This window comes from Thunnus thynnus, chromosome 22 (genome assembly GCF_963924715.1).
Source record: "Thunnus thynnus chromosome 22, fThuThy2.1, whole genome shotgun sequence".
NCBI classification, from domain to species: Eukaryota; Metazoa; Chordata; class Actinopteri; order Scombriformes; family Scombridae; genus Thunnus; species Thunnus thynnus.
The window spans coordinates 24,570,085-24,585,037 of NC_089538.1; the positions used below are offsets into that span (position 1 = coordinate 24,570,085).

General features: G+C 40.0%; 1 protein-coding gene across 1 annotated transcript in view; it reads left to right on the top strand.

The window, feature by feature from the left end:
* The first annotated feature begins 7,468 nt into the window (after positions 1-7,468).
* lratb.1 (lecithin retinol acyltransferase b, tandem duplicate 1) overlaps positions 7,469-14,953 on the top strand; it is a 32,962-nt gene continuing 25,477 nt past the window's right edge. Inside the window, exons 1-8 of the mRNA XM_067580673.1 lie at positions 7,469-7,831; positions 10,050-10,150; positions 10,998-11,067; positions 11,171-11,301; positions 11,519-11,607; positions 12,079-12,178; positions 13,586-13,629; positions 14,444-14,521. Of these exons, the coding sequence (XP_067436774.1) occupies positions 7,576-7,831; positions 10,050-10,150; positions 10,998-11,067; positions 11,171-11,301; positions 11,519-11,607; positions 12,079-12,178; positions 13,586-13,629; positions 14,444-14,521 (869 nt within the window). The 5' untranslated portion in view covers positions 7,469-7,575. The remainder of the gene's footprint in view (positions 7,832-10,049; positions 10,151-10,997; positions 11,068-11,170; positions 11,302-11,518; positions 11,608-12,078; positions 12,179-13,585; positions 13,630-14,443; positions 14,522-14,953) is intronic.

Here is a 14,953-nt window from a genome sequence, read left to right on the forward strand (position 1 = left end):
AATGTAAGACATCATGTGTAAAAAACACTATTTCACATGTAATATTACTTGGGAATAAAAAAGATCATGTGGTTTATCACAACAGCATTCTACATGTGATAAAATCATATAATGTAAGTATGGGATTTTCAGGTATTTCATATGAAAAATGTAAGACATCACATGTAAAAAGAACAATTTAACATGTAACATCTTATGTGATAAATCCACAGTCCACTTGTATGGACTTGTTTTCAAATAATCATTATCGAATGAAGCACAATGAAGTCTATAAGAACCCAGAGGAAAGAAACACAAACAAGAAACCACACAAAACAAATAAATATAAGTAAAAAAATACATTAGATATATTCAGGGTATGTAATTAACAATCAGCAAAGTTGCAAAGCTTTTTATTTTTGTTAGAATCTGTTTTTAAATTTACGATATAAGGAACAAAATGTAGAGTCGACCTCTCTGAGTAGTGAAGTTGCATAAATACACAGAAAGTCCAATATAAATATATACAGCACCTCAAAACATAAATATACAGCACTGCAAAAAGAAATATACAATACCTCATCTATAAATATGTATCATCTCAAATATAAATGTCCCAGATAGTACCCCAAATATGATTCCAAGAGCATCTCAAATCAAAATTCAAGGAGGAATCGAAGGAACTGTCATGTCTTCCATGTAAAATGATGTTTACAAGTTATTATGAAGACAAAAGTATCACCCAGCAACACCACAGTAACCAACCACAACCTGCAAGCGAACCTCCATCCAAGCAGCTACAGTACCAACATCACAAGAGCAAGACCTTAGCAACCACCTAAAATACCCAGCTTAGCAAATTTAGTCTTGGCAGCACAAATGAAGGCAACAAGTGAGTGCAAAATGAAAATGTTTAAACATTTCACTAAGTCAACACACATAGTGACATTGCTTACTACAGTCTGTACAGTCGGCTGTTTGGGGTGAATACAAACAAGCTGCACAAACAGACCAGCAGTGAAATTTGCACAAATAAACATCACACATTTATAGAAGATTCGGTTTTCTTTAAGCAACAAATTCTCTCAATTTTAAGGAATTTGGCAACCCCACATTAAGTGCCATACACCTAGAAATTAGAAGGTAATATAGATTTCATTGTGTTATGCAAAGTGAAAGAATATGAATGAGAGACACAAAAATGTGCCTCCTGTTGTCTTGGACCACAACTTCAGAGAAGCACAAAGATCCAGCTGCTAACTCTCAGCCACCATCTAACAATAGAAAGATATAGTTAAAGGATAGGTTCACAACTGTCTAAGTCTGTCTTAAAACAAAAATCAGGTGCCCATATGAACATAAAGAAAGATTTTTCTTGCTGTAATCATTCCTCCTGTCCGCACTGACCACTAGAGGATCCCTTCATAATGCACTTATGATGTAAATGGACGACCAAATCCACAGTCCTCCTTCTGTGCAAAAATGGATTTAAAAGTTTATCTGAAGCCTATATGAGGCTTCAGCAGTCTGAGTTAGTCATAACAAGTGGACCTGAAGACCTGAAGATCTTGGATAGAAAATAATGTATATTTGAAGTCTGTGCAGGTGCCTCTTTATTCATTTGCTGTAATTAAGGCTAATCTCACTTGGCTATTTGTTCTGAATCTGTGTTGTGCCTACAACATGCTAGTTTTCCTTTCCTGTGGAGAAACAGCAGAGGCAGAACCAGACTGCTGGGAATAGTCAGTGTGATCCCAGTATCCAGTAGCCAACACAAATCCTCCTCACCAAGGATCACAAATTTCTCCAAGCTGAAACAAACAAGAAGCCCGACAAACCTCAACAGCAGCACTCCTGCTATGGCCCTGATCATGTGGAAAGCCCTCTGCTTTGATTGGGCAACCAGCTCCTTGTTCCCGCCCACCTCCCCCGGCCCTGGATGAGTCAGAACATGGAGAACAGAAATGCAGCAGAATAATATGACAATTAGGCAGACACCCGTGAAGGAGAGGAATGGGGTTGTAGGGGAATTAGGCAGGTACAATGCAGTCACCCCCATCCATCCGAAGCAGAGCAGCCAAACACACGCAATGCTGATGTTTCTGATGCGGACCCCACGTGTTTCTCGCAGATGCATGTAGATGATGGGGTGAACGACAGCCAGGTAGCGCTCCGCACAGGTCAGGCAATGAAACAGAGTCTGTCCAGAGTAGGTCATATCAAATACATACACCCCCAATATTAACAAATGCTTAAGATTATTGTAGTAGCCAAAAGTATAGCTGACTGATCCAAAAACACCAAAAATCTCCAAAAGGACCATGTGGTAGGTGAAGATGTCAGAGTGGCTTGTTGCTGTCCTTGCTGGTACAGAGCGCTGACGCCTCCACTGTTGGAAACCCATGTAGAGGATGAGGATGTAGAGCGGGAAGAGGAAGATGAAGTTGATGAAGGTGTAGGTGGTGTACATGACATGGCTGGCAAAGGAGTCATGGCATCTTAAGTAGAATAAATAGTCAGTGGAGTTAGAGGATGAGACGGGAGCGGGGTCAAGGGTGGTATTGAGGGAGGAGGATGAGCTGACAGACATGACCTGTGGAAGAGAGCGAGAAGAATAAAAAAGTAGAGTTAGGGAGTACAGAACCTGGGAGCAGCCATGGAGAAAAAAATAACTAATTCATGCTCTCAATTTAACAGAATTCAGCCTCATGCTAGTTTCATGTCCTGTGTACAGCCTCACTGTGGATCACTTGGGTTTAATAAGGTTTTATTTTGAGCTTGGACTAAGATATGTGGATATACTTCAGATTTTGGCTTGTGAGCACAACACTGTGTTATCTCTGAGATCCTTAAAATAACAGACCTTTTTGTACAACTTTCATGCTCCTGCAGATGTCATCCAGTTCATAAAAACTCAGCTTCAGGGTTCAGGAATGCTTTATGGATATAGGTGGATGCACAGTAAGTGCAATAACATGTCCTTTTTGTAAGAAAGGAGGACGTACGGCTAATCCTGGCTGACTTTGATCCAGCTTGGATCAGTAACTGACGTTACAGGGGAAATGTCTTCTTCGTCACTTTCTGAAAACATCTGGCTGACTGAGTGCATTTGGAACAGGCAAAATAGTTAAAGAGGTCATATTATGCCCATTTCCCAGTTTAATATTTCCATTTTTGTGGTAATTTACAAACATTTTTGTGTTTTTATGGTCAAAAAGCACCTGGTTACATCTGTACAAGCCATGGATGGAGTCCCTGTGTCTCACTCAGCCTGATCTGGGCTGTTTTGTGTCTGGTCAATGCCTCTCTCTTCTGATTGGCTGACAGTTCTCTGAGTGACTCATGTCCAGGCCAATCACAGGTAACTGATTGTAGCCTACTGTAACTAGGTAAAAACCAGGGCTCTGGGTAAAACTCACTGATCAATTATGATGCTGTGTGCATTTCTCAGTGGACTGAGCGCTTTGATACTTTCACTGTATTTATTTGACACCTAGACCTGCTTTATAATAAGAAAAGAAATGGAAATCTTCTTTTCTATCACTTGTGTTGATGATGACAATATTTCCAACAGTATTGCACAAAAGTTACAATGGTTTAATGAACTAATACCACACAACACATCCTCCAATTCTGAGCAAAACTAGTATCAGGTGACTCCTGAATGTAGGCGTACCCATGGCTAACAACACAAAACATGTCAATAACACAACTTTGGAACACTGCTCACCATGATGATCCAAACCAAATTTTTTTGATAATTTCATGATATAAATTCACAATTTCTGCTATCAATAACATTTATCCAGCCATGGCAGGATACTAACTCAGTTTTTAGTGCCACAGCAATCCCTCGCCTTACATTACCTTTCAAAAAACAATGGTAGTAGATCACTACTGGGTAAAGGCAGATACTCTGGCATGTAATGTAAAACAGGTCCTGACTTCAAACTGAACTGTAATCATGGCATAAATGTCCCTTTACTACTCCAACAAACAGCAGAAGTTGTTGTCTCGAACCCTGAAAGATTAATTCTGAACACATTTGTTGAAAGGTAGAGTGAAGTGGTTTTGAGTCATTTTTGAGAAAAGCACAAAAAATGATCTTATTCCAGCTTCTTAAATGGGACCATTTTCTGGTTTCTTTAGTCCTCTATGGCAGTAAACTGAATATCTTTGGGTTGTGGACTGTTGGTCCAGAGTAAACCAGACATTTGAGGATGTCATCTTGGGCTTGGGGAAACAGTGATCAACGTTTTTCACAATTTTCTGACATTTTATACACCACATGACTAATTTATTAATCAAGAACAACATCAACAGATTAATGGTTAAGGAAAATAATCATTAGTCGCACCCTTTGTAAATAGAAATGACTGATTGAGAAGTCATGCTGGATAAACAGTAGATAGTTTAGATAAAAACACAAAACATAAGAAATCAAGAAAAATGGGCCAACCAGCAGAAGTTAAGAGACATTACACTCACTCAGTGTCATCTTTTAAACTATGACGGTATCATACATCATATTATACTAGATAATTGTTTAAAATACCATAAATAAATATAAATGTTTTAGTGCATTATAAGAGACTAACCTCGTCAGTTGAATTTTCTTTTCTTTGTTCTTCCAAGTTTTTGAGCTTGTGTCCTGCTTGACTGCCACACACAGGTGTCCTGTCAGAACAGATATACTGTGGTTGATGTATGTGTGGGAAATGAGCAGAACCGGGACTGTTTTGCATGTTACACAACAACTAATGAACACCTCATTAATGTGTGTGAGTACAGAACAGCATCCCTTGATGCAGTTTGGTGACCTTGTTTGGTTTACCTTGCTCTGTCACCAGTGGACTAGAGGCCCATAGATTCTCTCTGAAAGGACACTGAACAAATCAATTAATAGATGTCTATATTCTATTCTATACTCTCTTCTATTTTCTGTTCTTTTTGATTTGCATTTTAATGTTTCTTGTGCTGTTTTCATTTCTTTGTTTTTAATGCATTATGTAACACCTCGAATTGCCTTGAGTATGAAATGTGCTGTACAAATGAACCTGCCTTGCCTTGCACGTCTACTACTTTAAGCAAGGCTTCTTCTTCTAATGCATGTTACATTTGTGGTGTGCCACAAGGCTCAATTGTAAGTCCTTTGTATGCTTTATTCATGTCATTGGCCTATCTATCACTGGTAATAGATAAAGCTGTGTTGTGTCTGTGCATCCAAGAAGTAAAAGAAGCCAACCCTGTGTGCAGTGTTTGTTTCTGATATCTGTGTTTCTGTATCAAACAATAACTTGTCTGCTGTGAACAGGTGTGCTGTCAGAATAATGATCAATCACTGTTGGTTTCTGTGTTGTTTTTGTCAGCATGTGAGGAAAATAGGCAGCACTGTAGGCTCTTTGCATGATGCAAAAACAATCATGTTTTCATCATTAGTCATTTATTTTGGCCTGACAGTTGACCTCACAGGGGCACCGTCAACGCCATGGGCAGGTAGTTCAACACCATCATTACCTGCACGGACACACACCTACACACCTTCAATGACAATCATTCACCTCTGGAACACTAGATGGTCTATGTTGAAAGAGATCTGAATAATTTCAACAATAAATCAGATTGTTTTGGTTGATGTAAATTAGCAGCAATTTAAAGGCCTGATGATAAAAAACATACATCATACTGCAGATCTACCTGTATGACCAGAACTGTAATAAAGGCCTTTATCTTGGCTGAATCAACCTGCACTTTACTGCCATCACCTGAACTGGGCTGAGGCAGAACCTGAGGAGGAAGACTTGTAAATGTCATAACAATAATAATAATAATAATAATAATCATAATCATAATGATGATACAAAAAGGCATATTTAAATTTGTCACATATGAAACAGTATGTCATACCTGATAAATTCACTTTGTTTATCACAATGTGTATCATATTGTGAAATGTAAGAGATCACATATAAGAAACACTATTATACACGTAATATTGCATGAAGCCACATTTAACGTGATATATTCTTACAATGTAAGAACATTTGACTTCCAGATATTTTACATTCAAACATTTTCTCACATGGCGTTTTAAATTTTTCCATATAGAAAAATCTGTTTCACATGTGATAAAGTCACTTGTAGGCACATGTGGTTAACCATATTATAAATCATATTGCGAAATGTCAGAAATCACATATAAAAAAAAATATTATTTCACATGTAATATCACATGAAACAACATTTAATGTTATTAATTCTCATGATGTAAGCAAATGTGATTTCAGATATTTTCTGAGATCTTACATTTCAAATGTGAAAAAAAAGAAAATTCACGTGATTTTCAGATATTTCACATGTGGAATGTAAGACATCACATGTTAGAAAAACACTATTTCACATGTAATATGGCATAAATAAAAAAACAGATCACGTGAACAACACTCGACATGTGATCAAGTCACTTAATGTAAGTACGTGATTTTCAGGTATTTTACATGAGAAATGTGAAAACAACAATTTCACATGTAACACTATATGTGATAAATGCACAGTTCAGTTTTACTTCAGTTTACTTGCTTATGTAGGTGGACATGTATAGTCTGAAGAAAAATAACCCAAACTAGAAGTGAAAAAATGTGGAAATATGTATCGACGTTTAATGTTTTTAAAAAGGTGAATTATTTCTGAAGCTGAAACTAATGTATGTTACAAGATCATCAGTTAAGATAAAAAAACATGACAATTCTGTTGATTATTTAAATGTGTATTTAGGCACCATGTAGCATTCAAATCATACATATTCATTTTTATTGTCCTATTGAAAAAATTATCTCCAAAATCTATCCAAAAAGCCAACTTCTTAGTGATTTTGGGAAAAAACATAACACTTCCTTTCTCATTTCCTGTCAAAAGTTGATGTTTCACCATGACTGTAAGTGGAGTTCTTCAGCCTTGCCATTGATTCAACAGTCTCTAGAACTCTTCTGAAAGGATGAACACCATTCTTCAAAAAGATATTCCCTCATTTGGTGTTTTGATGATGGTGGTGGAGAGCGCTGTCTAACACATCAGTCCAAAATCTCCCATAGGTGCTCAGCTGGGTTGAGATCTGGTGACTGTGAAGGTCATAACATATGATTCACATCATCTTCATGCTCATCAAACCATTCAGTGACCCCTCGTGCCCTGTGAATTGGGACCACTCCCATCAGGATAGAAATGTTTCATCATAGGATAAAGCTGATCACTCACAACTACTTTGTATTGATTAGCACTGGTTTGGGTCCACTTGTCCTTCTAAGGTGACAAGTGGACCCAAACCAGCAAAATGCCCCCCAAAGTATAACAGAGCCACCAGACCCCCTCCTTGTAGGAGTCAAGCATTCAGACCTGGACCAGTTTTTCCTTTAATTTGTCACCTGTCTGTATTTATATGGTTGTTTGTTCCTCTCGCGAGTTCTGGCAGCACTCGCTCTTCCGTGACGTGTTTCCTGTCGGACTGTTTTTATGGACGGACCAGCGCACCTTGAAGTTGTCAGAGTAGAGAGCTCACTTTTTAAAAAAACTTTTCCACTTTAAATAAAAACAGTATTAATGATGTCTAGTTTTCCACGTTTTCTCCGCAACGCGCCGTTAGCCGTCACGCGTTTGTCGCGCGGCAGGAGCGCAGAGAAGTGCGTCAGTTTGCGTTTGAACTTGAGGTTTTTGCACTTTAGCTCTTCTGCTAATGTGTCACCGACTATAAACCATATGAATAAAACCAGCTCCAGGTGTTATGCGACTTCTGCCGGGACGAAACCGGTCCGGATCGGCTGTGCCTCCGGGTTCTGGGGGGACACCGCCGTCTCAGGTACGTTGAAGATGAATACACCGCAAATACACAGTTCAAAAGCTTATCTGTCTGCTAAAAAGACTGTAAATATGTCAGATATCCACTTGATATGACTAACTCAGACTGATGAAGCTGAATATAAGCTTCACATCTACTTTTAAATGACTGTGTGGACACACTGTGGATTTTGGCCTCCATCACTGACATTGAAAGCACATTTGAAGGGGATCTTTTAATAGCCAGTATGAACAGGAGGAATGATTACAGGACGTTTATATGAACACCTGACTGCTGTTTTAACACAGGGCTTCTCAACCTTCTGTAATTTAAGGCCCACTTCTGATTGTTAAAACATTTTTGAGGACCACCTTCCTAAATAAATGTAAAAAAAACACATAACATGACAAAAAACTGGGCTGTAAATATGTGTTATGTCACTGTCAGCTGTAATAACTGTAATAAATACTCTGCCCTCCCTCAGTGAGACACCTGGGCTTCTGGGAAATAATGAGATGACGTCACGGTGTGTGATGAATGAGAGGCTGACATGCAGAGTAGCATTCAAAGCTGCTCTCAGTTCATTCCTTGCCTTTGATTTTGTGGAAATCACAATTGAAACCCCTGACTCACATAAACAGGTGGTGAAAGGCAACAGAGAGGGATACTGACCGGCAGCCAGTATCCAGAATGAAACAAGGTCAACTTGTGAAGCTTCATCAGTTTCCTTTTTCCAACTCAGCTGATAGAGACGTGTCTTCTGAAGCAGGATCCACAGAGGAAGCTAGCTAGCTAGCTAGCTAACAGTGGCGCAACACGTCCGTCTCTACCTGACGATGTGTTGTGATTATATATTCAAACCTAACTGGTCATTGAAATTATACACATTTTAATTTGGAAGTTTTTTTATTTATGTGACCTCTAATGAACTTGGTAATTAACCAAAATAAATTTGAACCAGTTGGTAGCAGCACTGCCTCAGCGGCCCACTAGATGGAGCCACTGGTTGAAAACGGCTGTTTTAAGACACACTTGAAAAACGGTGAACGTGTCCTTTAACACGCAGATATACAGAGGAATACAAGATAAAAATATACAATACAAAGAAAAATTAAATCGTCCATGATGGTTATTTAAATGTTAATGTGGAACCAAAGAATAAACAACCAGGATTGTTGGTTAAAATTAATTAGAAAAAAAATTAAATTCTTACAGACTTAATAATATTTTTACATAAACTTCAAATTCCTTTAAGAAAACAGAAAATAAAGGTTTGTACCAGAAAACTTTCATATGTGTATATATTTGATTAGGGCTGCAACTAACGATTACTTTTCATCATTGATTAATCTGTGGATTATTATTTTGATTAACTGATTCGTTATTTAGTTATTAAATATCAGAAAATGATTTCAATGTTCAAATATTCAGTTTACTGTCACAGAGGACCAAAAAAACCCAGAAAATATTCACATGTAAGAAGCCACTTAGACAAGTTGATGAGTATGATGTGTGGGAGGTGTTTCCCTCTTTAGCCACAACTGTCTCGAGGTAAGTGATGCACACAGCTCGGCTGGCTCACCGTTATCATCAGGACTAAACCCAAAATACTCCTGAACAGGCCAGAGGCATTATTCTCCCCACCATCTTCCACCAGTAGAGACCTACTGGTGACCTCTGGTGGCGACTGCTGTGCACTACTATATATATCACCTCACCACAACATCTCTGTGTCAGTTTAATAGAAAGAGGAGATTTAAAATATTTAATTTTCTGTTGATCGACTAATCGGTTAATTGTTGCAGCTCTATATTTAATTAGTTATATCAATACATTAATAAGGAGAAAAAAAAGAGGTTTTTCTTTGGATTTGTTAAAATTGTGAAAACTAAATATCACATTGTGGTGTTACAAACAACAATCATGACACATGTTAACAATAATAAACCAGCAAGAAATATGCTGAAATGTTCTGGTGTGAGAACAAATCTGAAATAAATCAAAGACTAGTTTAACATCAGGTTGTTGTTCCCAGCGGAGGAAGAAGAACTGAGACCTTTGACTTCAATAGAAGTATCACAGTATAAAAATACATGATAAAATCTGAAATAAAAGTAGTTTTGGTTGCAATATGTACTCAAAGTTTTGTGTGTGTGTGTGTGTGTGTGTGTGTGTGTGTGTGTGTGTGTGTGTGTGTGTGTGTGTGTGTGTGTGTGTGTGTGTGTGTGTGTGCGCGCAGTGCCTCAGCTGATCTACAGCGGGAAGCTGGACTTCCTGGTGTTTGACTACCTCAGTGAGATCACCATGTCTCTGCTCACCGCCGCCAAGACCAAGATGCCTGTGAGTCAAACCTGTTCACTGTTTTATTCTCTTCACTCTGGACGTGTTCAAATGTTTGGAAAGTGGAGTTTGTCTTTGTCACGTGTGAAGGATATTTACACTCTTATGGTTTATTGATTATGTGCTTATATCAGGTCTTTACTTTCCTCTGGCTGAGTGCAGAGTGTGAGACTTTGTGTTCAACGGTTGGTTCCCAGATTGTTAATGAAGGCGAAGCTGTGATTCGCAACTTCAACCTTTTTAAAACACTGCAGATAGAGATGCAGGTGCAGATAGATAGATAGAGTTATGAATGGACAGAGGACAACTGTCAGAGTGATGGATGTGTTATGATGAAGGTAACTTCTTGTACAAATAATCGCTGAATATTCAGTCAGTCGTCTCTTTCAGCCTAGAAAACTGGGAGACAGAAGCTCTCTGTGAATTCATCTGTTATTAAGACAGTTGAATTAGATTTCTTACCGTGTTTGGACAAAACAAACAAATATCAGAAGAAGAAGAAGACATCACCTCGGCCTCCAAGAAAATGTGAAGACAAATCTCATGTTTGGATCCAAACCAACAGTGAACTGATCTACTAACCAGTGTTGTGTTTGTATCAAAGCTGATATATCTTATAAAAACCCGTCAGTGAGTCTCACCGCTGCACTGGGTCACATATTCCTTCATCATGAAGAGTTTGGTCACGTTAGTTTGTGTAGAAACATCTCCACAACCACTACAAGCATAATTAAAATCTGAGCTCAGTGTGTCGTGTTTATTTTACTTTATTAAATATGAAAATGGATGCAGGTTCAGTTTTTTAGGTCTTTTATGAGCAGCTTGTTTTGTTGCTGTTGTCTCGTAGAATCTGGGTTACACTCCAGACTTTGTCCAGGTCGCTCTGGCTCCGTTCATTCATGACATTCACAAGAAAGGTGAGTGAGACATGACTGAAGTGAGTGTTTTTTAAAAAAAAGATGTTTACGTGTCAGTTTCCATAGCAACAGTTAAATGCAAACATCCCTCCCCACCTTGCAGGTATCCGTGTGGTCAGTAACGCAGGTGGAGTGAACCCTCTGGCGTGTGCTGCCGCCATAGAGGAAGTTATCAAGAAGGCCGGGCTGGACCTCAAGGTTGCCGTGGTGACTGGCGATGACCTCATGCCCCATGTAAGGCATCATCATCATCATCATCATCATCACTATTGGTTTTTTTTTTAATTTTAGACATTTCCAAACATGTTAAGCTGTCAGTATAATCCTCCTCTCCTCTCGTCTCCTCTCCTCTCTTGTTTCCTCTCCTCCTCTCCTCTCTCGTCTCCTCTCCTCTCTCGTCTCCTCCTCTCCTCTCTCGTCTCCTCTCCTCTCTCGTCTCCTCTCCTCTCAGAGAAACAGCCTCTCTGAGGTAAAGATGGCTGACGACAGCGGCAGAAAACAGTTGCCTAAAACACTCCACAGTATGAATGCTTATCTCGGGTATGGACACTCCAACACAGAGTTGTTTTACTGTTTCCTAACTTGTCTGTCTGTAAATACTAAACGTTGCGTCGCCACCTCATATAAAGAGCAGAAGATGGTAATTGGCACTGGAAACCTTTAAACCTTTACAGTTGACCAGTAACTCGTCTTTTAACTCTTCAGCCTCACCTGACTGGGAGGTACCATCTACTCAGGTGACCACAGGGTGAGCTGGACTGATCCAAAGCTTTCCAAACATACATCAGCAACACTGATGTAGAATTTCTGTTACTGCTGACAACCACACTACTATGATCACACACACACAGCTATGAGTGCACCAGTGTGTCATTTACTCCAGAACAGTTTTGTTCTTCCTGCCTAAACCTGACCGAGCTGTGACTCACTGCTCAGTGCAGCTAATGATGCACCTCAAAATATAATATTATGAAACACAATATACTCAACTGAAACTCTCTCTGTGTGCAGGGCTCTTCCTATCCGGCGTTGTCTGGATCTCGGAGCGGATATCGTGGTAACGGGACGCTGTGTGGACAGCGCTGTGGCTCTGGGGCCACTCATGCACACCGTACGTTTGATATGAATGTTTGTCTGTTGAGGCTCTGAGGGCTGCCGCTTATTATTTGGAGAAACTATCTGATCTCTAATCATCTGTCGAAATTCTGCAAATCAAACACTGTCAATCAGACACAGACACCGACACGCCCCTCCAGCTGCTGTCAATCAGACACAGACACCGACACACCCCTCCAGCTGCTGTCAATCAGACACAGACACCAACACGCCCCTCCAGCTGCTGTCAATCAGACACAGACACCGACACACCCCTCCAGCTGCTGTCAATCAGACACAGACACCGACACACCCCTCCAGCTGCTGTCAATCAGACACAGACACCGACACGCCCCTCCAGCTGCTGTCATCAGACACAGACACCGACACACCCCTCCAGCTGCTGTCAATCAGACACAGACACCGACACGTTCCTCCAGCTGCTGTCAGTCAAACACAGACACCGACACACCCCTCCAGTTGCTGTCAATCAGACACAGACACCGACACACCCCTCCAGTTGCTGTCAATCAGACACAGACACCGACACACCCCTCCAGCTGCTGTCAATCAGACACAGACACCGACACACCCCTCCAGCTGCTGTCAATCAGACACAGACACCGACACACCCCTCCAGCTGCTGTCAATCAGACACAGACACCGACACGCCCCTCCAGCTGCTGTCAATCAGACACAGACACCGACACGCCCCTCCAGCTGCTGTCAATCAGACACAGACACCGACACGTTCCTCCAGCTGCTGTCAGTCAAACACAGACACCGACACACCCCTCCAGTTGCTGTCAATCAGACACAGACACCGACACACCCCTCCAGCTGCTGTCAATCAGACACAGACACCGACACACCCCTCCAGCTGCTGTCAATCAGACACAGACACCCACACGCCCCTCCAGCTGCTGTCAATCAGACACAGACACCGACACGCCCCTCCAGCTGCTGTCAATCAGACACAGACACCGACACGCCCCTCCAGCTGCTGTCAATCAGACACAGACACCGACACGCCCCTCCAGCTGCTGTCAATCAGACACAGACACCGACACGACCCTCCAGCTGCTGTCGGTCAAACACAGACACCAACATGACCCTCCAGCTGCTGTCATTCAGACACAGACACCGACACGACCCTCCAGATATTTCTTCAAACACCTTTTTTCATTTTAATATTAAAAACTATTAACAATACATCTAAAAAACATGCCAACATTATTTTTGACTGCAAAGTGTGGGATGATTAAATGTGAAGTGGCAGCCCTGATGTCTGTTTATTAATGTAAGCTGTGTGTGTGTGTGTGTGTGTGTGTGTGTGTGTGTGTGTGTGTGTGTGTGTTTAATGTCCAGCATGAGACACAGTTTCAGGAATGTAACATCTGTCTGGGTTTCTTATCTCTTGCAGTTTGGATGGGAGAAGAACGACTATGATCTGTTGGCAGCTGGGAGGTACACACACACACACACACACACACAGTAAACATGCCATTCACACTCCCCCTCACTTACACTTCCTCCTCATTTATCATTTATTTATTTATTCACTTTATTTGCAAGAGACCATGTAAAAACATATTTATAAATGTTACCATTTGATGCTTAAAGCTAATTTGCATCTGCAGTCTCTTGTCAGGTCACAATTTATGCACCATGTTAGTGAAAATAATTAGCTTCAAACTATTTTTTGTCAGTGAAAATCGATGTGAAGCCCTTTGAACTCGAACTACTAATTTTGGTGTTTTTTTTCTTCTGAAGCTGCTGTCAGACACTGTTGGGTTCATCTGTTTGTTAAAGTCATGACTTTTTGAATTTCCCAATAATCTCTGTTGCGTAAAAGTTGCATGTTGCAATATAATTTGACTAATTTTTATTTGTGGTGCATGTGACAAAATCCTTCACATGAAGCAACAACTTCAAAATGAGCAACAAGAAAAGCCAAAGGGAGAACAAAAAACAAACATAAAGTATGAAAAAACTCAAATAAAATGTAGGAATTTGACAGAATGGCACATGTGGTGTTTAATTCATAAAAATCTAAACGTTTAACCAAAACTGTAAAACTAAATCTAACTTTGAACTCTTCTATAGTTTGTTCCAGTTTAACCAACATCTTCAGATCTGTGTCGCTCTGTTTGACAGTTGATCAAAATTTAAATGTTCTTCATATCTGAGGCGATAATATTTACATATGTGTGAAATTCTGAACAAATGTTAAAACTTAAAGAAAATAAATCATGTTTTTTTTTTTTTTCTCTTGTTTCAGTCTTGCAGGTCACCTGATCGAGTGCGGAGCTCAGAGTACGGGAGGAATCTTCACCGACTGGCATAAAGTCCCCGACTGGTGAGAAGCAACCGAAACACTGAATGTTGACGATGTTAACGAGTTAATTTCCAGGTCTTGAAACTAAATTTTCAGCTCTTCAGTGACGTTTAAGTCACATGATTCATGTACGTCATCATTTACATTTGCACTTTGTCACATTTTGCTTTTATTGATGCACCGAATTTTCCGCCTCAGCTAAATGTAAAAACTTTATTGCAGTGTTTTGAGATTTCTTTCAAATTTTAGTCATTTCCACTCAGGTTTTTTATGCATAAATTGAAAACGTGAATAAAAATCAAGCAGCAGCTCTCATGTCTTAAGACTGAAGTATCTTAAAGTGTCACTGCTAGCTGCTCCAACTGACTCCCATTCAAAAAGCCTCAACTTCTCTCCAGAAATACAGCGTCAATCATTGTTTTCAATGAGTCATTCTGGCCTCGACCTCTGAAT